This window comes from Paroedura picta, chromosome 2 (genome assembly GCF_049243985.1).
Source record: "Paroedura picta isolate Pp20150507F chromosome 2, Ppicta_v3.0, whole genome shotgun sequence".
NCBI classification, from domain to species: Eukaryota; Metazoa; Chordata; class Lepidosauria; order Squamata; family Gekkonidae; genus Paroedura; species Paroedura picta.
The window spans coordinates 162625394-162651437 of NC_135370.1; the positions used below are offsets into that span (position 1 = coordinate 162625394).

Genomic DNA, 26044 nt, shown 5'->3' on the forward strand with positions numbered 1-26044 from the left:
AGCTGCAATATCTGATAGATTGATCGTCCAGGGTAGTAATGTGGATGGGCTGGCTTTCATCCAGGTCAGGGCAAGAAGAAAAGAGAACTTCTGTTGTTCTGTAGTCATTGAACGTGTCTTTCTGTGGTTGCCAAAATGTGTTTTTAAGAGCTATTCTTAGGCCTTTACGCTCTGTAGAAAACAGCGTTGGCTCATGAAGCCCAAGTTCAAGACTGCTACCTAACAGGTTCTGAAGCAAATGGCATCTGAAAACTCACTCTCTTGGTGTCAGAAGGGATCGTCACATGAAATGGCACATGAGGCTTGAGGGCAAACTGGGTTGGCGGAGGCAGTAAACACAGAGGCACGTGATCCACCTTAATTGGCTCCTGTCACCCACGCAGTGGACCGTGAAGCTAAACGCTGGACAGGGCCCTATTCAAGCATCCAAACCGATTGGCGCATTTCCAATCTGGAAGATATTTTTAAATGAAAGGGCTGTCGATTGGCGTAGCATCACTCAAGTTTGATTGCTCAGTCCTTTGGATTGCTGAGTGAGTATTTCATAGTTATTGTCCGCTGGGGTTAGGGTGAGGAATCATTTCCCTATTTCCCGAGCGCCAGTTTGGTGTAGTGGTTAGGAGTGCGGACTTCTAATCTGGCATGCCGGGTTCGATTCTGCGCTCCCCCACATGCAGCCAGCTGGGTGACCTTGGGCTCGCCATGGCACTGATAAAACTGTTCTGACCGGGCAGTGATATCAGGGCTCTCTCAGCCTCACCTCCCTCACAGGGTGTCTGTGGTGGGGAGAGGAATGGGAAGGCGAATGTAAGCCGCTTTGAGCCTCCTTCGAGTAGGGAAAAGCGGCATATAAGAACCATCTCTTCTTCTTCTTCTTCTACCCACATGGCATATATGGTTTGGGATTGTCACCAACATCAGAGGCTGCTTATGGAGAAATGCATGCCACTTTGAGGCTATATCACTCTATTTTGAGAGCTTGGTGGCTACAAAACACCTACATTGGTTCAAAGGAGTACCTCGGTTGATACAAGGCTAGTTAATTACTCTCCACCACCCCCATCCCAATGATGGCTCTCACAAACACCCAATACTGAAGGCTGCCATGAATGTGACACCTAAGAGGTGATGGAAGGTTGGAGATGTGAAATGCTAGATAGTATCTCTTCCTGGGAAGGGCTGACCCACAGGGAGTGGGAGTCCAATAGGGAAGATACATTCCAAGGGCATGGGGAAAACAAGGTCCATTTGGAGGTGATTTCAAGAACTTGAATGAAGGAGCTCTCCTGGGGGTCATTCATTGGGACAGGCAGCCTGGACAAAGACTCTAGCTAATGATAACTAATAGAACGTTGCTGCTTTAAGAGTACATAGCACATAGCCTACCCTAGATCAACAACTGTCAGGGCAGGTTTAGTCAAGGAGCAGAGGAGTGTGTGTATATGCATCTTTACTTTGTAACTCTGCTTCAACTGTCGCTGTGCATTGAACGTGTGTGGACCTTTTCTTTTTAATAACATTTGAAGGTTAGCTCTCAGTAGCCATGAGAAGTCTCAATCAGACACATTATAAAACGGGCACCAGGGGAAGGGAGGTGGTTGATCAATAGGTTGTTAGATCCTTGAGAGTGCAGAAGTGGAGCAGAACTGTCTCTGCCAAAGCTAGTTGGGATAAATCAGGAAGAGGCACTAGGTGGGACCTCCACACAGCAATGCAGATAGCACGGGCACTGCTACCTCCCAGGGTACGTCAGTTACAGCTGGTACAGAATGTGACTGCTAGAGGGCCCAGCCTGTGCTGAGGAAGCTGCATTGGTTGCTGGTTGCTGCCCGGATCCAGTTCAAGGTTTTGGTGCTTACCTTTAAGGCCCTATGCGGTCTGGGTCCCACATACCTGAGGGACTGCCTTTCGCCCTATACCCCCGCAGACCCTTACCTGGCCCAAGGTAGGTGCGTTTGGCCTCAACCAGGGCCAGGGCTTTTTCAGTCCTGGCCCCTACCTGGTGGAATGAGCTCCTGGAAGAGATACAGGCCCTGTGGGAGCTCTCAGCATTCTGCAGAGCCTGCAAGATGGCGTGCTTCTGCCAGCGCGCTAAGGGAGATCTGAACCCCCCCCCCTGAACCACCTGTGGTGGCTTAAGACATCCCCTTATGTCTATCCCGGAGGTAGTGGGGGGGTGCTTTAATTGGTTTTCATCATGGTACATCTTGGGTTTTGTAGTATATGTGATTTTACAAATTTGTTAGGGGTCATTTTATTGGGGTTTTTTTTAATATATTTATATTCTGTAACTCATCACGAGCCTTCAGGGAGTGGTGGGATAAAAATCTAATAAAGAAACAAATATAATAATAATTATTATTATTATTATTGATGGCTCCTCCCTCAGCTGCCCTCCCTCCCATCTTATTGGTTATACTAGAACTTAGTTGGGATTGGCTGACAGCACTTAGGCCCCACACCTCCTTTCCCTTGGTCCTCCCAAGCCCAGGAGGTCTCTTGCATACTTTGGGGGAGGCTTCTCTGATCCTGATCTATTCTGCCTTGTCTTTGAGCAGGTCTCTCAGGCCCTCCCCTGGCTTCCCCTGAGGCTGCTGTCTTCTCTGGAACACTCCAGTATTGGGCCTCATGGGATTTGAGAGCCAGTTTGGTATAGTGGTTAGGAGTGTGGACTTGTAATCTGGCATGCCGGGTTCGATTCTGCACTCCCCCACATGCAGCCAGCTGGGTGACCTTGGGCTCGCCACGGCACTGATAAAGCTGTTCTGACCGGGCAGTGATATCAGGGCTCTCTCAGCCTCACCCACCCCACAGGGTGTCTGTTGTGGGGAGAGGAATGGGAAGGCGACTGTAAGCCGCTTTGAGCCTCCTTCGGGTAGGGAAAAGCGGCATATAAAAACCAACTCTTCTTCTTCTTCTCTGCCTGGAGGTTCCAGGTATGGGCCTTGTGCTATTGCTTGGGGGGCTGCCAATGTCTATGTCAGCAGGGTGGGGCTGGTGAGAGCTGCTTTTCCCATCGTGACAGTGGAGGGTGTGGCCCCTAGTCGGGCAGCAACTCCAGACATGAATTTAGTAAGCAGTGCTACTTGCATGAAAGAAACAACTGATGGATAAAACCAAGCAAGGACAAACATGTCTAGTTGGGGTGCCACTACAGGAGGTCCCATTTCCAGTAGCCACCAACAGTACTTGGAAAAATGCATTAAGCAATGAAATTAGGTTGAAAATCAGGATAGGAATGTTTTAAAGTACTGCATAACCATGTCAGAAACTAGTAATACAGCATATGTCGTTGGTCTTCCATTTTCAATAAATTATGGCTTGGATGAATTTGAAGTATGTGGACCTGATACACAGGGTAGTTCTTATGTATGAGAGCTTAATAAGATTGCTTTTTTATTTGCTATCCGATGAGTTGAGTTTGCTATTTGATGAGTTGGATAAAGTAGTAACCAGAGGATAATATCCACTCTTGGATACCCTGCACAAAAGATGGCATGACTCCGGAGTCACCTCTGGATGTTCCAGATGGAAAAATTAAAGCAAACAATATCAGATTGGGATTCAGATAAGGTGCAGATTGTTCTTTTAGATCAGAGCTGATAGAGGATAAAAAGCCTGATAAGAGGATAAAAATCCACCTTAATAATTTCCACAGAATACAAGGAGGCTCACATAAGTGGTTGTTCAAAACTTTAATTTTGATAATGTTAACAGCTGACAGGTCATCAGGTAACTGTATAGAACAGAATGTCTTCTTTGTCTAAGGCCTTGGCCATTCAATATACATCAAGATTGGTATCAAACTATGAAAGCTACATTGCTTTAAGCAAAAGGAAGAAAAATTATGGCAATTCTCTTCTAGAGGGACTCCTAGATTCCACATGATTATACAAGTTTCATTGTACATTAGCAGACTATATACAAAAATAATACCACAAAAAGCAAACTTTTGACAAATTGGTAAAAAATATACACATACACAAACAGTTCTCTTTTGTCCTAAGCTACACTTAGCTTGTGTGTGGGTTTCCCCCCTTTTGTAGAAATCCAGTATAAGTGCATTAGTCCTGATGAGCCAACTTGATTTTCAAAATGTAAACATGATTCAGCAGTAGAAAGGTGAACCTGCTGTCAGAAACAAAAGCTGTCAAAGGCTGGTGATGGACGAGGCAAGATTACAACGACGATTCAAAAGCGCAACTACCCGTGTGTCTTCGCTGCTGAAAAGAAGTTATTTTCTATTGCTTTGTGACACAGGACGCTTCTACGCAAATTTACATTGAAGTGAAATTACTGTGTTTTTACTATTTTACAGAGTATTACTGGCGGGGAGGGACAGCACTTAAGTTGATTATAAATTGAATAGTCTATTTCAAATAGGCTCAAGTTTCTTGACGCTTGCTGCTGCTGCCATCAAATAATGTATGGACCTCCAAAGACTTTTCTTATGCTTCAAATGAACAAAAATAGGATATTAACAGCACTCTATAGGAGGAACAAGGTTCTTGAACATGTAGACTGCTCCCATTCCTGTGACTCAGCTACTTTAAAGTGTGCATGAGGGTCCCATGTATGGAGACACCTCTCTGAGATGCACTTTCACGGCAAAATCACAGGAAGCTGCTGCCCACATCGGGCTTTGAGATCTAATTCATGGTAATGACACAGCTTCTCTGATAATACTGTTCAACTTAGATTAGGCAAACACGTTTTTTCCCCAAAATCAATATATTTTCAGTGATTAGCAGTTCGTTCCACTGCTGTCCTTACCGTTAGAAATGTGTACTGCGGCAATTTTTGTTTGAAGGAAAAAAGACCCATCTATATAAGCACTCAAACCTATGGGTGAATCCATCTGGAAGATTGTTGGGGCCCCAACATCTGTAAATTGATTTAAAATCCTGCCCTTCTGAACCAAACTCCTCCAATTACCACCCGTTTCTGGGAACTGTTGTCCCGACATTCTTTTTCACATCTGTATGCAGTGTCTCCTGTGAAGTCAGCTGCTAAGCAGTAGCATTTAGGTGTTTTGAACATTCCTTAATCCTCCTCATATGGGAGGTCATAGACCACGTGGAGCTAGAACCACATGATTCCAAACATCATTATTAGGAACAAACTGCCTGCCGCACCAGGACGCAAATGCATGGATCTAGATGCAGTCCCTGGATGGGAAACTATTTCCACATGCACAGCACTGTGGGTGGATTCAGATTAATATGCAAGTCTATTTCTGAGCAGAAAGCATCTCACTGGCTTTCTAGCATAGACTGCGGACATATAGATGTGCCTTAAAGGCATTTGACTAGGATGGAACTTTGAGGCCAGCTAGCTCAAAGGAAAGAGCCCCACAGCAAAGAATCCTGGACTGAACGAGTGCTGTTAATGAAATAGAACTGGGCAGAAGGTGATCTAGGATCCTCTAAGGCAGGGGTAGTCAACCTGTGGTGCTCCAGATGTCCATGGACTACAATTCCCATGAGCATATGCTGACAGGGGCTCATGGGAATTGTAGTCCATGAACATCTGGAGGACCACAGGTTGACTACCCCTGCTCTAAGGATCAGCACACACAGGAAATTCCCCACAAGGAAGACACAGGTGAGTGTCCATTCTTGCCAAATTTCTAGCTTGGTGACATGTCCAGCTTTGCCCCGGTGCAGGTCTCATGCAGATAGCATGTGGACTAAACATGTTAACTATGATGTTTAAAAAGAATTTACATCTGTGTGGTTTCAGCAGCTGGTCCAGTTCACTACAGCCCAGGTGACAACATGAAGTGCTTAATTGCTTCCTTGATGTCCATTTCGTTGAGCACATGTTAACATGCCCACCCCCCAGAAATTAGGCAGTCAGAATTCACAAGGTGTCTGTGTAAAAGTAATGTAAGAAGAAATGTACATGAGCTATTACTTTACGTGGTAGGGAACATGGTGGTGGGGAGCATATTTCAGCTACTTCATCAAGCAGCTACCGAGAAGCATTGAGAGTAACAATATTTGCCACAAAGGAGATCCTGAACGAAAAGGTCAGGGTGACTCCAGTTTATCTGTTTTCCTGTACATCTTTAGATGGTAACTCCTCATTTTCTACTATTTTTAAAACTTGTGAATACTGCTAGTTGTACACTGAGGACACACGTAACAGTGCACACACTCAAACAGCAGGAAAATGGGCGGACCCATTTTGACCCACGGCTGGAAGTTTAAAACACACACCCATGCTGCAGAAGAGCATTCTGAAGAATGACTGATGCACATCGAATGATCTTAGGTGAAGGTATGTACAGCATCCATCAAAATGCCTTAGGCAACAAGTATCAATCCAGGTCCAACCTAGATGAACAATCTCTGAAGGCTGTACACCCCCCCCACACACACACACACACACACACTTCCACACAACAGACCAATCCATGGGCAAGTTTTCAAACAGCAGGTGGCTGGAGGGAAAGAAGGCTGGAGGGGGAGGAGGGGGGCTTCACTGACATGGCCCTGCTGCTGCTATCCAAAACAAACTAAGATGGGGAGACAACTCACCCACCAGAAGCAAAAAGGCAGCTATCAAACACAACCCGACTGGGCACAAAACATCTCCTTATGTTTTAGAAACACGGAATTTATTATATCACCATTTAGCTTAATTGCTTTAGGCACCAAGATGGTGCGTGTTCTTTGTTCTACTAATACCTCTTTCCGTCAGCCATGCAAACTATAAGCTCTCACTCACACAGACACACAAACACACACACAGACGTGTGCAAATTGGCTGCCTCTGGACTTTTCAATTCATTAAATGTATGGCCTTCTTCTTCATGGCGCTCTCACAAGGTAGCAGCGCGAAGCCAGCAGCTGATGGACTTGCTGAACAGCTGCATCAACAAGTAAAAATGGGAAGGTTTGCTTTTGCGTCAGGGAAGAAGCTCCCCCCCCCCCACACAACAGTGCTCCTGCAAGTCATTTCTCAGCGACGCTAAGGCTATGCTTTCTAATGAGAAGGGCACTCCACAAGGAAGTGGAAAAAAATAGCGTTTACATCGCAGTCAAGCAGAGCTTTTCAAATGACGCCTGAGCAAATTTAAAACTTAATTCGTTTCTAACGCAGCTTCGGAGAAAAGGATTATTACAATCCAACTTGCATAGCATTGAAACACAAATCACATTAATGTCTGTCACTTCCAATACACCTTCTACCAGTGCCCACCCCTTCTGCGGCCAGGAATGGAACCGTTTTCAGTCAGAGCGCGAGGGTCTCTTTAGACCACAGACGCTTGTTCGACACTTTTTGCTGCCTCGCAGGTTGCCCAGCTGTGAGCACGGCCCTCTGTTTCTGTTGTCTGACAGTCTTGTAGTGTTTTGTCCCTTTAAATAATTTGCATAAGTTCTTAAAACCACAGAAGGATAGAATGCACACGGCCTTTTATTAACAGCTATTGTTTTTTTTTTTTAAGCAAATGTACAGCCTAAATTCTTTAAAGTGCAACACAACAGAACACGTCTGCGACATTCAGATTCCCCCAAAACCCCACAAAAAGGAGGCCATTGGAGCCTGTACGCAAAACAGCTAAGTGTCCACAGTGGCATGAACGCCGTTTTCTAACCAGTCGCCTGGACCAACGGTCCTTGCTGTTAAAGAACGCATGGGAGGCAAAAGCTCGCAGTCAGCAAAATAACTAAAACCCCGTGTGCGCTTAAATAATTTGTCGTGTCTGCATCTCGCAGCAGATGTCAACCCTGTTGCAGAAGGGCAACGATACAGCCCTTTGCCGTTTAAAAAAAAATGTCGACCACATGTAGGGAGTCTCTTTAAAACAAGCACGTACACAGAGTGGGGCTGCTCTAAACAAAACAAGAATGAAGATACCAAGGGGAAGAAGGTGCCCGGCCTAAAGCCAGCATGTCTTGGATTTGGCAACGCAGGTGCCGCACCATTTGGCACTGACCAGCAGGTGTGTAGACAGCATGCTCTGCGGCAACCACTCGAATACCCAGCCTGCTTTCTACTTGGAACATTTCGTGTTCTGATGATAAATCGCTCTGCAACCTCTTGTGTTCCTGAGATGATAATATTTGAAAGGATATGTTCTGCCTAAAGCTGCCACGAGGAGTTTAATCGGTTTATACGCTTCCAGCTGCTTCCCAAGATCTGGGCCTCAAACGCGGCGAAGCTATCAGTCGTCCCCGAGGCGCCACTTCTGAGACTCTTCCTGACGCACGTCGGGCCGGATCTGGTTTCTCATCCCGCCCAAAACGTTCGACGTGGCTTCGGTCGCGACTATCAGAGGTTTCACGACTGTGGGTGGGATCTGGCGGAGAACGCCCCCGACTGCTCCGGTCACCCCTCTGTTTTCATGCTCACGCGCGGCCGTTTCGTAGATGGTGTGCGCCGTATCTGTGATCCCCTTGAGAAAGTCAGAAACGCACAAGGCGATTAACAAAGAGTTGCAGGGCCTCCTTCAGTGAAGGCATCCCCCCCCCCGCCCGGGAGTTATTCTTGGTGTCGATGGTACATCTTCTAGCAGCCTGAACAGCCCAGACTAGCCTGAGTTCAGAGTTTGGAAGCTAAGCAGGGTTCGCCACAGCTGGGACTCAGATGGGAGACTAAGGAGGTTGCTAGGAAGAGAAAACAATGGCAAACCACCTCGGTTCATCTCCTGCCTTCAAAACACCAGGAGGGGGCTGCCATGAGTTGACTGCGACCTAACAATGCTTACTAAATCTTCTAGGTCCTAGAATCCTCCCCTGTAGCCCCTTTCCTTAAACTCATTCCCCAAGGGTCCCCCTTAGACACAGCAGGGCAAATGCTGAACCTGTGCTGAGTGGTAGGCATAATTACCTGCTTCAGACTAATCGGCACTGGCCAGTTAGTCTGAGTGCAGCCTCCTGAATGTCCCAGCTACTCAAAAGGCAGTCAAAGGGAGTGAAATGCAATGTATGTGGCCTATCCTGTGCAGGAGGACGAAATGTCAGCACAGATCTAATTGTTAAACAACTCCTATTCCCTGGAACTGGACTTCTGAAGGAGCACCTTCTGGTGCATTATATACTGAACCAAGATCTAAGGTTTCATTGATTGTTTGCAAGCAAGTATCAAAAATAGATACAACCAGACTAGGATCCAAAGAGCTACTTTAAAGCATGCCTGCTGGAACTTCAATTTTTTCTGTATTCCCTCTATGTGCGGCATTATATTTAAAAAAAATTAAAAACCAACAGAGCAAAAGAGAAACCGCTGTTGTGTGGTACTAGATACACAGGGTTTTAGATCGGGCGATGACACTGTGTTTTCTTTGCTTTCCTTTCTTGATCTCAAGAAGCAATAAGAACAGTAAAGAACATCAAAGTATGTAACTAAGCCTTAAATGCTGAGTAATACTTAATCTAGCTACATGTAATAGATTCAAGTGGGTAGCTGTGTTGGTTTGAAGTAGCACAAGAAAAATTGAGTCCAATAGCACCTTTAAGACCAACAAAGATTTAGTCAAAGCGTGAGCTTTCAAGTGCATAAATCTTTGTTGGTCTTAAAGGTGCTATTGGACTCAATTTTTGTTATATGTAATTGACTACTTTGGAAGAGCAGAAAATGAAGACATTAATCATAATCAACTAGTTCAATATATAGAGGCCCAGATGCTAAATGGGGATTTGCCCACTGAACGCATTTCACCAGTTTTAAAAGAACATCATTGTTCCTTGCTTGTTTCCACTTAAAACAAATGGTCTTGGACTGATAATGCCTAAAACTGCCAGATTAAGGTATGCAGAGGGCTCCCTTCTCCCATGATGACCTCTTCTATGCCTTGAGGTCATTTTCTGTGGCCCTGTGCCCCTGCCATGCAGCTAGATGGGCAATGGTACTTCCTGTAGTGCTGCCTCAGTGGTGAAATACCTGCTCTGGAAACTAGCCTGTGCACCAACTTTATTTTGCTTTTGCAACCAGACAAGACTCCAGAAAGCATAACAAATTACAATGAGCTACTGCCAGCTTTTCTGCAGGTGAAAGAGAATCCAGTTTTTTATTTTCCATGGCAATTTGGTTAAAGTTTGTACTCCTCGCATCTTTTAAGTGTTTATTTCATTTTAGTGTGGATTACAATCTGTTTGTGCAATCTGCTTTTGAGTCCCGCTTTTTCCCTTCTGTAAACTAACTTGAAGGTTTTTCAAAACATGCAATAAAGTTTCACAGGTGAAAAAAAAAGAATATTTCAACATAGCTAATGCGATACGCGTAAGAGCTTTTCGGCATCACATTTAAGCATTTTGGGGGAAATACCACATGGACAGTAAAGCAGTCAGGCAATTGCATTTTTCCCTCACCTCTTTCACAACGCTGTATGCTTTGGCCACACCTTCACGAAGGTCTACAGGCTGATGAGCTAGGCGGTAGCGAGAAAGTCGCTTAATTTTTTTCGTCTCCGTCAAACTAGGCCCGGGCGAAACCATGTCGTAAGCTGTTTCTGCAGCTGCCTGTGTTGCAGTTCAGAGAAAAACAACGAGACATCACTAATACGGCACGGGTTGAATCGGTTAAAGCCTAGTGCAATAGCAAAGTGCCAACTCCTTTGCATTACGATAAAAACACGCCACCTTTGCGAAGGCAACCCACTTCTAGAAATTATAAACACCTTTCCAGTTTTGCAGGTCTTACCATCGTGTTTCTTAGTGCTGATGCTTATTCTGTCACATTCAAAGGAACTCCAAGAAAAAGGATGCAGGTTGAGCTTATGCTAGGATCAGGCACAAAAGAGGAGGCTTCAAAGCTAACTAATAGGCTTAGGAGGTTACAGGGGGCGGTTCAGCTCGTAATCCTAGCACCATTGTGGAATATACCCACTTACAGGGAGAATATGAAGGAGTAACTGACATTCAGCCCTGTGGAGAAAAATGATGGAATACTGCCCCTTCCATATACTCGAAGGCTGAATCGGTTTACTGTTTAGGACACTTGACTAGGAAATCCCAGATCCAAATTCCCACTCGCCAGGAAACTGAGTGACTCTGGGCCAATCACAAGGTGGTAGTGGAGGGGAGAAATGGAGGAGAGAACCACATATGCCACCCTAAAGTTCTTGGAAAAAGGAGAGGGTAAAATTACCCAATACTGCGTGGTTTCAACCCTTGTCACAACACTGAGCTCACAGTTACACACAATAATAGTTACACATTAATTTTTTGTCATACTAATGGCAATAAATTTTATTTATTTATTGTTCAGATTTTTATGCTGCCCTTCCCTGAGAGTTGTTAAAAACATTGTTAATTTTATCTCTATTTCCAGTATGCTGTGTGCCTCAAACACAATTAGCCCTCCTTGGTCTATTGCTGAAGATAGCGCATGGCATACCTGTATGGTCTGAACCATCCTGTTGGTCAGTTCTAATGCTGCCATGGCAGTCGACGTTCCAAAAGAAGCTGCCCCTCTCTGAAAGCCTCTTACAATTCGGCCATCTTTTCGGTACTGTTCTATTGGTAACCACACCAAGTCCTTTAGACCTTGCACTGCAATTACAGAAATTAAAAACAAAACACAGACACAGATAATGACTTTTGTAGCTGAATAAAAACTCAGCAAAACGTATCCATATGTTTATGGAAGAGGGAAGATCTCATGTGGCTTTCCTTGTCTGCAACAGTCTTCCCCCACCCCAAACCACAGTAATGCTTATTCAAGGGTCACAGGAATGTGCTAGGTCAGGGGTAGTCAAACCTGTGGCCCTCCAGATGTTCATGGACTACAATTCCCACGAGCCCCTGCCAGCATTTGCTGGCAGGGGCTCATGGGAATTGTAGTCCATGAACATCTGGAGGGCCACAGGTTGACTACCCCTGTGCTAGGTGAAAGGTAAAGAAGAAGAAAAAAAATTGCTTTCCATGAGCAGAACATTGTTAGGATCCAACACACAAATTCATATACAGCCTATTACAAAGGGCTGAACAGCCCACAATTTTTAAAAATAGGAACTTACCTAATTGAACTAGTGAGTGCATAGGCCCAACTCCTCCCAGAATACCTGGCAGTTGGTTTTTCTTGATGTCACTAAGCCACTCTGAGATGGCATAAGAGAACAGCTTATCCACACCAAGCAACCTGAAGAAAGTATTCTTATTAGTGTGTACAAAAGTTCCGTTTTTAAAGAAAAGGATTCTTCTCAATGAAAGCAAGGGAAGTATAAACAGTATCACTCAATCACTAATTCTAGGATGTAAAAGCCTTCCATTTAAAAGAACCAATTCATGCATGCGCCAAAAAACAGGGGAAAGGTTAAACACTTCTACACCCTCAGATGCCTACCCCCAATCCTCTGTCTTTGAAGGATGGAACTTACATTAAAGCTCGCCTCTCTCTCTCATCCAGTCATTCACACAGGATGCTACTCCCTTCCTCCATCCATTTATTTCCACTGCTCAGCTAGGTAATAACCCACAGGAGTAGCAGGCTCTACCCACTAGGCAGGAATCCTATAGTCAGCCAGGCATTGCAGACGCCGCCCTGACATCACTAGTTGTGCAAAACGGGACCTCAGAAACATCATAATTTTCAACGCACACAATGCATTTCAGCAGACTTGCATAAGGAAGACCTCTGCAACATACTGGAGTATGTGAGACTGTCTAATCCATCCAAAGGAAAAACAAAAGATGTGTTTGGGTAGGAAAAAGTGTGCCTCTTGAATGTCAAACTGTATGTGTCACCAAGCACGTTTTATATGCCAAAAGTCATTTTACAATTAACAGAATGCTTACCCATGTCGATAGCAAAGTCTTTTCAGCTTCAACTCTGAACAGTTTAATTGAGCGAGACCAATCAGAATCCCAGCCAACGTACCCTACAAATAAGTTTTAAAAACCCAGAATATTTTAAGTTACAACAGTAAATTTTAAAAGTAAACGTCTCTGACCACTTCCTATGTATTCACAATCGTCCTAGCAAATAATTCCACTGAAAAACTGAAGAGTTGGTTCTTATATCCTGCTTTTCTCTTTCCAAAGAAGTCTCAAAGTGGCTTACATTCACCTTCTCTTTCCTCTCCCCACAATAGACACCCTGTGGGGTGGGTGAGGCTGAGAGAGCCCTGATATCACTGCTAGGTCAGAACAGCTTTATCAGTGCTGTGGGGAGCCCAAGGTCACCCAGCTGGCTGCATGTGGGGGAGTGCAGAATCAAACCCACCTCGCCAGATTAGAAGTCCACACTCCTAGCTACTATACCAAGCTGAATAAATATTCATTTACTAGGGAAAGAGTTCCCAAAAAGACCTGAATGGAAAGGTCCAATTAGCAAGTGGCACCCCAGCAGGCCATATCTAGTCTGCAGAAGACAGTAATCTACTCCTGCACAATTGATGGTGCATGACTTGCAACTGAGTCCTGATTGGTCTCTCTCTTCTGTAGGGGGTCCATGGCCTTCCCCCTCCTGCTTTAATGGATTTGGACACAAGCTGGGGAACCAGCCACCTCTGCCCAGAGGGCTTGCTGAGGTGGCCATAGGTGTGAGAAGCAAAGGGGGGAGGAATCAGCTGTTGCATGGTATGGGGAATTTGGGCTGTCTTCTCAGCTCCTGCCCTGTTTTCTGATCTACATGAGGCAGAGCAACTATAGCTGTAGCAAAGGTGAGGGAAGGGAGTGAAAGAGAGGAAAGGGTGCATGTATTCATTTCACTTCTGGGGGCATGGCAGGGAGGCGTGGCCAGCTGAACATTTCCGGGGGTCCTTGAAACCTGAAAAATTATTTCAGGGGTTCCCTCCACAATCAAAAGTTTGAAAAAGGCTGGGTTAATTTAACCTCAGAACTTGATTAAGGTCAACAAACCTGATCCATAGAGACATGTTTGCCATGGTAATCAAGGCGCACGGGAACTTCTGATGTAAAACGAAATTCTCTAAGGGGGGAAAAGAATTATACAAGTCAGATGAGGCAGGTTTGCACAGTAGAAGCAGAACATTCGGCTTTACACCCATACATTTGAGAAAATACCAGGAAATCAATTAGCTACTTTTAATCAATGTATTACATATCTCTAAGGAGAATGTGCCCTACTGCAGGGGTAGTCAACCTGTGGTCCTCCAGATGTTCATGGACTACAGTTCCCATGAGCCCCTGCCAGCAAATGCTGGCAGGGGCTCATGGGAATTGTAGTCCATGAACATCTGGAGGACCACAGGTTGACTACCCCTGCCCTACTGTGTCTCTACATACAATGCTAGAATCCTCTTCTATCCCCAGAGCTTTGAAGTGCATAACTCCAAGTCAAGATAGGCAAGGATTTCCCTCAATTTTCCACCCATCACCTGAACCTGAAAACAGCCATCCTCTGCTGCTTTTTGACTTGATTCTTGCAGTAGGGTAAAAAAAAAAAGCTAATGCAAGTAGCCAGAATCCCCCCCCCCCCCCCCGCATACTTATATGCTATGAATGGGTGCTTTGTATACAATAATCATGTAACTAGTTTGCTTACACAAGGCAGCCCTTTTGGAGAAATAGGCAATTGTTTCCAATTATTTTCCTAATGGGAAGAAGTTACTATACTTTTTCTGCCTGGTGCCAATATAAGCCTTTCCAGCTGTTAAGTAATATTAATTCACAGACTTAATTGCACCTCAGGCACACGAAATAACAACTCAGAAAGATATAAACATCATAAAGGAGAATTTCATTCCCAAAATGATGTAGTAAGAAAAGAAATAAGATTTCAGAGACCACGAACGATACACAATGGGTTTTATACTAAGAGTAAGTATGGCTGACCTCAATGAACCTCCAAACATAGAACTATTTTGGCCTCCGCTAACATCCATGTGGTTTTGGGAAATAATGTTTTTAAAAGTGGTCTCTGTTATCTGTAGAGGAACCTGCTTTACCGATCACTTTGCACAGGATTTGATGGATGGCCTCTTGTGGCAATTTTTAAACAAAATGTCTACACCTTTGCAACTTCGTGTCTTTTTTTAGAGCCTCTTGTGGCACAGAGTGGTAAGACAGCAGTCATGCAGTCTGAAGCTCTGCCCATGAGGCTGGGAGTTCAATCCCAGCAGTCGGCTCAAGGTTGACTCAGCTTTCCATCCTTCCGAGGTCAGTAAAATGAGTACCCAGCTTGCTGCTGGGGGGTAAACAGTAATGACTGGGGAAGGCACTGACAAACCAACCCGCATTGAGTCTGCCAAGAAAACGCTAGAGGGAGTCACCCCAAGGGTCAGACATGACCCAGTGCTTGCACAGGGGATACCTTTACCTTTATCTTTTTTATATCACTGTTTTCCAGTCTGCTTTCAGCCCTGGCTCTCACCTGTTGCAGCACTTTGGACCACGGCTTTATAACCCAAGACTCAAAACATACCCTGCCACACTTCAAAGAAGGGGCCTACATGCCATACCCCCCTTTCTGCTAAAGGTAAACTCTACAAAAGAGGACACTTCTTCAGGGATCTCATGGATCTCAATTGTCTGCGGGTACCTGAAAAAGATTGGTTGGTCACTGAATGACGCCTCTTCACGTGTGATATGGTGATCCTCGCCATTGAGTACATCCTCAGAATCCAAGCTTCCGTTCTGGCTTGATTGTTTGTGTAATGAGAATGAAATGACTGGGCTTGGCTCCTTGAAACCACTGTAGTGCTTGGGTAAGGTACATGTGACTTCAGCACCAGGAGGCTTTTTAACTGCAAATAAAATAATTCATGCTGGAATGCGAGGCCGTCATCAGAAGAATGATCTGCCTGCAACGTTTCTTGGATGAAAGAATTACGGTTTGACTGCTCAGAGCACATTAAGCATAAAGCAACCAAAAATACACTTTATTCAGTACATTTTTGTCCAGCCTTTCCAGTTACCTGCTTGAGGTGACCAACAGCGACATCCCTAACTAGAGTTACAATCTAAGGCCACTGACTTTCATTAACTTAGGGTATTAGGTTAGGATGGCGCTGTATACCCGTTTGAAGCAATACAGGATACCTAATGAGACGGGGAGTATTTACCTTCAGGATCGGGAGTCATTAGGACTTCTACTTCTGTAGAAAGGCTGGTGAAGAAATCCTTTAGGAAGAACAGGGCATCCTACAAGCATGAGAAGTGGAATAAATTGGTTTTTTTTTTTTTTAAGAAGAAACATTAGTATGCAAACTTTTCAAAATATTACCCATCTGGTCCATCTAATCTAAGGAAGTATAAAAGTACACCTTGGCTGCTATAGCAGAATTTTTTTTACAGAAATATCTCACAACTTTCTGATACCAGCAGGGCTTTGCACCTTCCATGCTCTGAACTGGAGCAATCACATATCGGTACAGACAGCCTATGAGAAGGTAGTTTTCTTTCCAAGGACCTTCTCATGTACAACAATTAGACAGTAAACCCCAAGGGAAGAAGCATTAATATTGCTTAGCATTACATGACATAGCATACTTAAAACTTACACTCCAGCCTCCATGCTGGCTGTGTAATTTTTCCTGAGCAGAATCAAAGGACACTTTATGCACAAGTTCCCAGCCTAATATACAGACCCTCCCCCATCATAATGGTGGACATTTTCCATCAGTCTATAACAAAATAAGACCAATGTAGGAACATGCTACACTTTTATGCACTCATTTATTCAACCTGCAGGTAGTGGCTGGAGATATCCCACTATTATAACTGATCCAGGTAATAAAGATTAAAGGTAAAGGTAAAGGTATCCCCTGTGCAAGCACCGGGTCATGTCTGACCCTTGGGGTGATGCCCTCCAGCGTTTTCATGTCAGACTCAATATGGGGTGGTTTGCCAGTGCTTTCCCCAGTCATTACCGTTTACCCCCCAGCAAGCTGGGTACTCATTTTACTGACCTCGGAAGGATGGAAGGCTGAGTCAACCTTGAGCCGGCTGCTGGGATCGAACTCCCAACCTCATGGGCAGACAGCTTCAGACTGCATGTCACTGCCTTACCACTATGCGCCACAAGAGGCTCTTAATAAAGATTAGTTTTTATTTATTTATTTAGATTTTTATACCGCCCTTCCCTATGGCTCTGGGCAGTTTACAGAAAAGTTCACCTAGAAAAAACGGCTGCTTAGGAAGCTAGATTCTATGCCATTATACTCCATTGAAGTGTGACACCTCCCTAAACCCCACCTTCCTCAGGCTTCACCCCCAGCATCTCCAAGTATTCCCAACCTGGAGCTGACAGAACCATAGAGCTGGAAGGGACCGCTAGGGTCATCAACTCCCTGCACAATATAGGAATTCACAACTACCTGCTCACCCACAGTGACCCCAATTTCATGCCCCATTGATCCCCCACCAGAATCCAGCCTGGGCTGGGGGAAATTCACCTACCATCCCACAGTGGTGGTCAGCAATTCCCTGGTTATACAAGGAAGGGCCACATGAGACAAATACTGGCACATCCCTTCCTGCCCAACCACTCACAATCCCTATTCATTTAAGACTTTTTTAGGCTGCTCCTCTTGCCAGAGAGATCCTTATCAGCTTCCAAAAAACATTTAGTTTGTAGCAAGCTTAGCTGAAGTGCTTCCTATACTTCCGAAAATTCCCCCCAGGTAAGTTTGACGGAGAAGATATACACAAGATTCAAAGTGTTACATTATTATGTGAACTTAAACTAGACAGGTATCATACGTTATGGAAACGGATGATCAAACAGAGGCAAAGTTATTTTCTGCAGACAGGGGCTTGTAGTTGGTCACAGCGTGTTAAATCCTATGCTTTGCTGTATCAACCCTCCTAGGTAAACCAACCTGGTCAATATTGAGGCGAAGCGGCATTAAAGACACTCGCAAGCAACACTCCTGTGGCGATCTGCCCGATTCCGGCCGAACGTGCAAGGCTTTGACAGTGAGCTGAAGAAGAAGCAGCAAAGTAAGGAAAGAGATGCTCAGGAAATACTTGAAAGCAAAAAAAAAAAAAAACACACACACACGCCAACGAGGCTTCTGTATGGGTGAACTTTCAACTGGTGCTCCAAATCGGTATCACTGAAATTCGTGGGCATGAGATTCCAATCTATTTTATTACTGCTTCAAAGGTTACTTAAGTCCTGCTGGTCAACAGTGTAGCTGACTGAATTCCATACCCCATTAAAGATATCTTTCGATCAAGAAGAATTCTGCCCACATCTATTTCAACAGAATTTAACACTTCTACAGAGGCCAATGGGGAATCTCAGTTTCACTGCCACTCTCCACAGTGTTGCTTGTAGTTCTTGATTTTAGACTTGGCAGCAAAAATCAAATCAGGTAAGTTCTTCACCTGGTTTTCAACTTTGGTTTTAATCCTCCCCCACCCCTTACAAATCAATGAACTATACATGCATTACCTTACAATTCACAGAATCACAGAATCATAGAGTTGGAAGGGGCCATACAGGCCATCTAGTCCAACCCCCTGCTCAATGCAGGATCAGCCCAAAGCATCCTAAATTCTTAGGGTTAATTACCTGAAAAACACTAGCTATAACTTTGAAGCAGGCAAGCTTCTTTGTTCACATATCAATTGGCATTAAAAAAAGATACATTTTTCTACAGAAAAATATGGCCCTTGGGAAAAATCCTTGTCAGAATATTTCCCATAGGCAACATTTCTGCCCAAATTCTGTACATTCAAGATACTCAATTCTGAAGCCGGCAAAAGTTTTTCTAGTTTCCTAAAGAGTTAAAATTGAGTCTTAACACAGTGCCAAGTATAATTCAACTGTAATGATTGTGGCTGTAAATCTCCAGGTATTCCCAACCTGAACAGTCTGCTCCAATGAATAAAAACTGCTTACTTCTGAGTAGAGCTGTTTAGGACTAATCCCTGTGCCTATAAATTCTACTTCTGGGTTTCTTTATGCTTTCCAAGAGAAGACAAGAGTTAACTCTGATGGAATATGTGCTTTCACTCTGATGGAATATGTGCTTTTTAATGGCAATTCTAATACCTTATCATTTCCACATTTGTAAAAAGCCAGCATGCTTTCAGAATCACTTACTATGTTAGAATGTGCTTTTCTAGGCATCTCCTTGCTACAGTAGAGATAGAGAAATTTATTCATCTGCGATGTAGCCAAGCGATCTCTGATCTCAAGGTCCTGAACCACAAACACTTGGCGAGATACTGGCTGCTCCAACAGGTTGGCCTCCCCCTCTGGTTCACCTGGTGGGTATACTTCATGCTGGAATTTTACCTTGTAACAGAAAAGACAAGAGGTAAGGGTTACACAGCAACCTTTATAGAACTAGAAGCAACAAATACACACACACAATCGGAAAACATGAGTATCAAGATAAAAAATGCTACCTGAAGTAACATGCACCTCTGTTCTTAAATTTTACCCATTATTTTTCAAAGCCCCGTTTATTAAGAGTCAATAAAATCATATTGTTTCCCCTTATTTGCCAGTAAGAAGCAATAACAAAGTGGTGTGTAGGCGAAAAACTAAAATAATTTTGTCGACTAATGTCTTTTGTCAACTAATGTCTCTGGTATGATTAGTTTATTTTAATACAACAAACCAAAACTTCTTCTTCCAAAACGTTTTGTGTTCAAATTATTGTATTCTCAAAAATTAAACATAGAAGATAGCCAAAACGGGGTCCGGATTAAGAATACCCAAGGGAAAGACCTTTTCTTCAGTGGCTATTTCCTCTCTTCTTACCCCAGGAATCTGTATTATGCTAAAAGACAAAAGATTTATGCGATCTGAAGAGAAACCAGAGTATGCTAAGCAATGTTCCAAACATTTTGGAAGAAGAATTTTTGGTTTGCTGTATTAAAATAAAAGAATCATACTGGAGACATTAGCCAACAAAATTATTTTACTTTTTCGCCTACTTTTCCTTATTACTCCTTGCTGGTTTCCGTGGAAAGTGGCTTGTCTTGCTATTTGCTTTGGAATTTTTCACATTTTTTGCCAGCAGCACCGCGTGATTCCCACGATGGCACCCACCAAAACAGCTGACCTAAAACAACTAGGGAGGAAAAGCCAGAAGATCGGCTCCCTGCTAGAGGACTCTCCTGTCTGGAAACTTTAGGAGGGTCAATTTGTATACTGTACTTGTTTTAAATTTTTAAACTTGTGTGTGGATTTTACTGTTGACACCTGCCCTGAGCGTTTCAGAAGGGTGGGCTAAAAATAAAATAATATTCATTAAAAGTGGAGAGGCATAGTAGACAAAATGTTATGGGACATGGGAGTGCTTCTCTGAGAAGGAAAAACATTCCCGTCCACACACACATACATCTCCCCGTTCTGTTAGAAAAGTTATTTCTGGTGCACATGAGGTTTATGAACAAAGCGGAACACATCCGGATGAAGACAACAAAGAAGGCTAGGGGTCTTGAAAACAATCCATATGAGGAATGGTTAAAGTAACTGGGTATGTTTAGTCTAGCAAAGAGAAGACTGAGAAGAGAGATTATAGATTTCTTCAGCTATCTTGAAGGCTTTCCCATACAAGAGAGCAGAGGAATCTTTTCTGCTTTTCAGAGAGCAACATTAGTTGAACATTAAAAGATGCTTCCTAATGGCGTAAGTGGTTTGATAGTGAAATCAATTGATGGAACAGTTCTGCCTTGCTTGTCGTCTTCAGAGCTTGACGCTCTATTTTTGAGCAAGGGTTAGATGGCTCAAAAGGTCCCTGCGATGGACCGCACTTTTAAAAGATTAGCAACAATTGTAAATATATCTCATCAATTATTTGGCCAGAATGTGTATCGCTACTCTCATATGCTCAGAGGGTATATGCTATTGCTTACTTAGCTTGAATATTAGTCTCACAATGGTTCCGTCGTAGTGAACAAGTTAAAAAATGCAAACCAATCAAAACTCCATTACAATTTGACAAACTAAAAGAGGCTTAACAAAATCAGAAATTTACCTCCACTGCAATTAATAAGCCAAGCATCAGGATGCCCAAGTTCAGAAAAGGAAGGCTTCTGAAACTGATGGTGCATATGGAATTTTCCCCATGGCATACACTGAATCCTGATCATTGCTTACCATCTGAAGTTAGTTTTTATTTTATGTGAGCTCCAGTTTCAACCAGGGTGACATCTTGCAAAAAATTGTAATACTGCTTACTCAATGCCTTGGGCAAACCTGCTTTGGAGGTCCAATAAATAAACAAAGTTGCCAGAATGTAATTGTTTCAACTATCTTACTTTGCTTAACTGTATTTCCATCAAGAAATCTGGGTTTCTTCCTCTTCCGCCAGATGCCGCATTCCGACCGTGCCTTGTCGGCGTGTGAGATGGAGAGCTCTGAGGACTACTGTGATGGGGGAAAAACATGATTACTATGCTTCAGCTTAAGCTGAAAACCACAACAGTTCTATCAGTATACAGTCACAGTCTGCTGTGCTCCACAAATTGTGAGAAATGGGATTCCCTAAAGCAGGGGTATATTCAACCTGTGATCCTCCAGATGTCCATGGACTACAATTCCCATGAGCATTTGCTGGCAGGGGCTCATGGGAATTGTAGTCCATGGACATCTGGAGGACCACAGGTCGACTACCCTTGCCCTAATGAGTATGGTACTTGCTACTTCAGTTCCCAGAATGTATTTTTCCTCCTACCATTAAATAAACATTTCTCCAGATCTAGGCAGGAAACAACCATTAGCAACAATATATTCTCTCTAGCTAAAGCAGAAAGCCTTCAGAATAAATTCATTTACTGTCAATGTCTTACTTGCTGCTGCCAGAAGTACTGGATGTTAATCACACATCTCTAGGAAACCCTCGCTGAAAACAGCCAGGCTGGGATGCATACCTAGCAACCAACTGGACTCACTGATTTATGTAGGATGTGTGCTATAACTTTGCTTTCCAGTTTTAAATGCTCTTATCACATGTGCTGGCCCATTTGCATGTTAGCATACAGCGCGTGTGCTAATATTTCATGTGAACTGGCCAATGCATGGAATGAGGGAACCTTTCAGAGGGAACGGCTTTCTCCGTGGCCCAGGACATGGCACAGCTGGAACCAGCTCTCCTGAAGTACTTACATGTAACTTTTAGCTGGCGATGTCGGTGGTGCTGTCCCAAAGTCCTTCCCCCCATACAGGTGCCAAATCAGCGAGATTTCTTTCACAACATAGCGCACCAAAGGAACTGGAAAGTGCAATGGCGCTCTGCTTGTGTCTGCCTTCTTTACGGGCAGGCTGAAATGGTTTTCCTTGATCACAATTGCATCATCAACCATTATTTTCACTACGGGCTCCTCTTCCTTATCCTAAGAGATTAACAGGAAAGTAAACATGCTTTACAAAATTCAAGTCTGTTTTCGCTAGACCTTTTTTGAGGGTGGGGGGGGGGTTGAGGTGGAGAATCAAGGAAAAGAAACATATTCTTAACTTTATCGTATGTTTGCAAACAATCACTTCCCTTACCACTAGCAGCAAGAAAGAATTTACTTCTTTGAGGCTGGGAATTCTGAGCAAATTTCGGTTACCTGGCCTCAATTGCTCTCTGGGGGACATAGCAGAAGAGACTGGCCTATAGGTAAGATGCTCCCAGACCTTTTATATATTTTTACTTAATTCATTTATGATTCAACTTGTATCCTGCCAAACGTGGATGCTTACAATGCATAAACCCTGCACCTACCAAAAAAGCCATAAACCCCTTACATCTAAAACATAGCCAATTCCAGAGAGTGGCAAGCCAACCTTCCCTCACCCAGCTCAACAGACAGATGACACCACATGGGGGGTTAAGGGAGACACGCCAAATTAATTTGCTCCGGGGGGGAGGAGGGCAAATCTTAACCAGCCCCCATCTCGACCAAAGGCCTGACAGAAGAGCTCCATCATATACTTTGAAAGCACCGCCAGGGCCCTCAGCTCACCTGGGAGCTCAATCCACCACAGTGGGGCCAGGAATGAAAAAGCCCTGGCCTGGCGAACTTCCCTCAGGCCAGAGACTGAGGGACCATTTAGAACCTCAAACCTGAACTGGTCTTCAGTCTAGAGCTGAGAGAGCACAGGTTAAATGTGTGTATTCCATTGGGTCCTGGTGAAGACCCACACTGCCTTGTTCTGGACCAGTTGATGTTTCCAGAGCAACTTCCAGGGCTGCCTCATGTAGAGCGAGTTACAGAAGTCTAGCTGGGAGGTGACAAGTAAGGTGCTAGTCGCTGTGCCTGGCAGAGAAGGTAAAGTGCCTGGTGGGTGACATTTGCAACCTGGACCTCTGTAGATGAGATACCCAGAATCACACCCAGGCTCCTGACAGTAGTTGAAGCTGTCAACTGGACTCTGTTAAGTCTCACCTGTGGCATGTTGACCTAGCTTCAGCTGACTCCACTTGAACCAATCTACCACAGCCTCCAGGCATTTGGCCAGGGAACCTGGGGGTGTGAACTGATGGCCACCCATCAACAGATATAACTGGGTGTCATCAGCATACTGATGACACCCCAGTCCAAATATCTAGACCAGCTGGGCAAAGGGGTGCATGTAACACCTATTTCCCCATGTTAAATGCTGGTGCAAACAATCTAAATGAATCACCATTTGTACAATTTGAGCAACAACACTTCTACTTAATTTATAAATTATGTAAGGTTGAATCCTATGAGCCTCTTGTGGCGCGGAGTGGTAAGGCAGCAGACATACAGTCTGAAAGCTCTGCCCATGAGGCTGGGAGTTCGATCCCAGCAGCCGGCTCAAGGTTGACCTTTACCTTTAAGGTTGGATCCACCAAAGAATTACATGTTGTGCTTAACAGTTTCCTCCCTCCAACACCCTACTAGGATTCTTAAAAAGCCAATGCTGGAAATGGGGGGCACTTCTGTAATGAGCAGGAAAACTGGACAGAAAATATTCCTCGTCTGCCAGTGGACAACTTCCTCCACCTATGAAAAGAAGGCTAGTGGGGATGATTTTACCCAATACCTGTCTTTAATGGAGCTATCTAGGTCTCAAATAAAATGGCCATGAATCACCAGCACAGACTTTTCAGAGAGCCTGAGGGACTTCACTGGGAAAGCAGCAAAAAAAATCTGAACTGCAATTCACAGAATCCACTCAATTTTAAACTTGTAGGCAAGAAACTGCCAATTCTGAAAGCACCCACTGCTCGGCAGATCTCCAAATCCGAGATCCATTTATGAAACAGCTGATGAATGTATCTGTCTCTGGCTTTCGCCTGTGTACGTTCCTCAGCTTGATTCTCACTTCTGATCAATATTAAGAGCTTCTTACTGAGACAACAGCTTTGGGTGCAAAAAGAATGCAGAAGTCATCATTTTCAGAAGGTGCTTCTCCCATCGCTTCATTAATCATATGGTGAGTGAATGATGTATAAGTGGGGCTTGGTTCCTGGGAGAGATTCCCGCTTTCATCAGGGAACAAGAAGAGGTCTGAGCAGGATGGCACTTGCACCTGGATCTTCTCGTCCAGAATTCCTGAGAGAGGGCAGAGAAATATTTTCGTGACACTTGTAGAACCGCTGCATGCCTGCATGAACGTTCCATGAGTTACAGATACAAGTAGAAGAAGCACAGTAATGACCTTTGGACCATACCCTGAGCAAAAAGTCAAGCTCCATTATTTGATGATGTCACTAAAGCAGTGGTAAAACTGGATCAGCAGTGGTGCCCCCTCTAGCTTCTGCCAACAGAAGTAAATGGCTGCTGCATTAAACTTTTAAAACCTACTCTGATCTCAAAGTCTCCCAAACAGGCTGCTGCTTAATTTCTCCACCCAGCTTAACCTACTCTGAATCCCCTCAAATATGTATTCCTGTAATGTCAACCAGAAACTAAAAATGGAAGGTTATTCGATATGGAATATCTAATGGGAGCTGCCTCATACTAAAACAGGGGCCTCTTGTGGTGCAGGGTGGTAAAGCAGCCAACATGCTGTCTGAAGCTCTAACCATGAGGCTGGGAGTTCGATCCCAGCTGCCAGCTCAAGGTTGACTCAGCCTTCTATCCTTCCGAGGTCGGTAAAATGAGTACCCAGCTTGCTGGGGGATAAAATGGTAATGACTGGGGAAAGAAATGGCAAAAAACCCTGTATTGAGTCTGCCAAGAAAATGCTAGAAGGCGTCACCGCAAGGGTTACACATGAATCGGTGCTTGCACAAGGGATACCTTTACCTTTAAAACTGGAGTGGGGGTTGGAAGACTGCATGAGTAAGTTGGGCACTAAATTCCAGATGCAAAATAGCAAGTGTTTCTTCACTCAATGAAGCCCTCTCCCATGGAAAGAACAAGCAGAATCTCTAGCACTAGCAGCTAAGCCAAGTATGTACACAGTAGATAGAAATTTCACAGGGATTCAAGCCTAGTATTGTATTTAAGTGATACCAATGCTTCATCAAACAGAAGGAAACTAGAATGACCTACCATTCACTTCTGGTTTAGAGAGAGAAGTAGTGTGCTGGGTCTCAATGTCTTCCATAGCATCGCTCATTAAATCACGTAGAATCTGCTGATCGGCTTCAGCAAGGATCGGCCCTTGAGAAGCTGGCCGGCTGGAAACCTCTGCCTTTAAGATAATAATGAAAAGAAGTCAAACATAAAGGAAACACAACTCTATTCGTGATTAGTGTGGATGTCAGAATACTTGTATCACCACTGATTGCCAATACACTGTGATGCCTGAAACAGCCCAGTCTAAGGAAAGGATGGGGACAGGCTGGAATTGTCATGGTTATGAATAAAACAGATTTTTCCTCTGTCAGTCAAAAAGATACAAAAACAGACAAACTCAGGAGAATCTACAGGCATGAAGAAAAAGTTGCTGAGAACAACTGAGTGTCAGTTAAAGGGAGCAAAAGGAGAAGCAGGGGAAAACAGGGGAAATCTGCCTGATTAAGCCCCTGACAGCATAAGATATCCTGGATGGGGAGATTTTGGAGACTGGGATGGGATCTTTGCATTCCACTAACATGCAACATTGCTTATGATCACTGAAATTGCGTTATTGGATTGTTGTTGTTGTTATATTTGTTTATGTTATGTATTAATTCATGTATCCCCCATGTTGTATGTAAACTGCCCTGAGCCATATGGCAGGGCGGTACAGAAATCCAATCCAATCCAATCCATAAAATATA

At 44.1% G+C, this 26044-nt stretch overlaps 1 protein-coding gene across 6 annotated transcripts in view; it reads right to left on the bottom strand.

Moving 5' to 3' along the window:
* Positions 1-3680: 3680 nt before the first annotated feature.
* Positions 3681-26044, bottom strand: part of ATG2B (autophagy related 2B) — a 64046-nt gene continuing 41682 nt past the window's right edge. For 4 of the 6 annotated variants that reach the window (XM_077323613.1, XM_077323615.1, XM_077323614.1 and 1 more), the window contains exons 29-42: positions 25332-25473; positions 24184-24386; positions 21985-22211; positions 21138-21246; positions 18967-19161; positions 17735-17836; positions 15977-16055; positions 15454-15658; positions 13812-13881; positions 12747-12829; positions 11969-12090; positions 11347-11501; positions 10320-10469; positions 3681-8404 (exon numbers count right to left, since the gene is read on the bottom strand). In XM_077323613.1, the coding sequence (XP_077179728.1) occupies positions 8174-8404; positions 10320-10469; positions 11347-11501; positions 11969-12090; positions 12747-12829; positions 13812-13881; positions 15454-15658; positions 15977-16055; positions 17735-17836; positions 18967-19161; positions 21138-21246; positions 21985-22211; positions 24184-24386; positions 25332-25473 (2073 nt within the window). In that variant the 3' untranslated portion in view covers positions 3681-8173. The remainder of the gene's footprint in view (positions 8405-10319; positions 10470-11346; positions 11502-11968; positions 12091-12746; positions 12830-13811; positions 13882-15453; positions 15659-15976; positions 16056-17734; positions 17837-18966; positions 19162-21137; positions 21247-21984; positions 22212-24183; positions 24387-25331; positions 25474-26044) is intronic. The other 2 variants (XR_013228579.1, XR_013228580.1) reach the window with 2 other exon arrangements.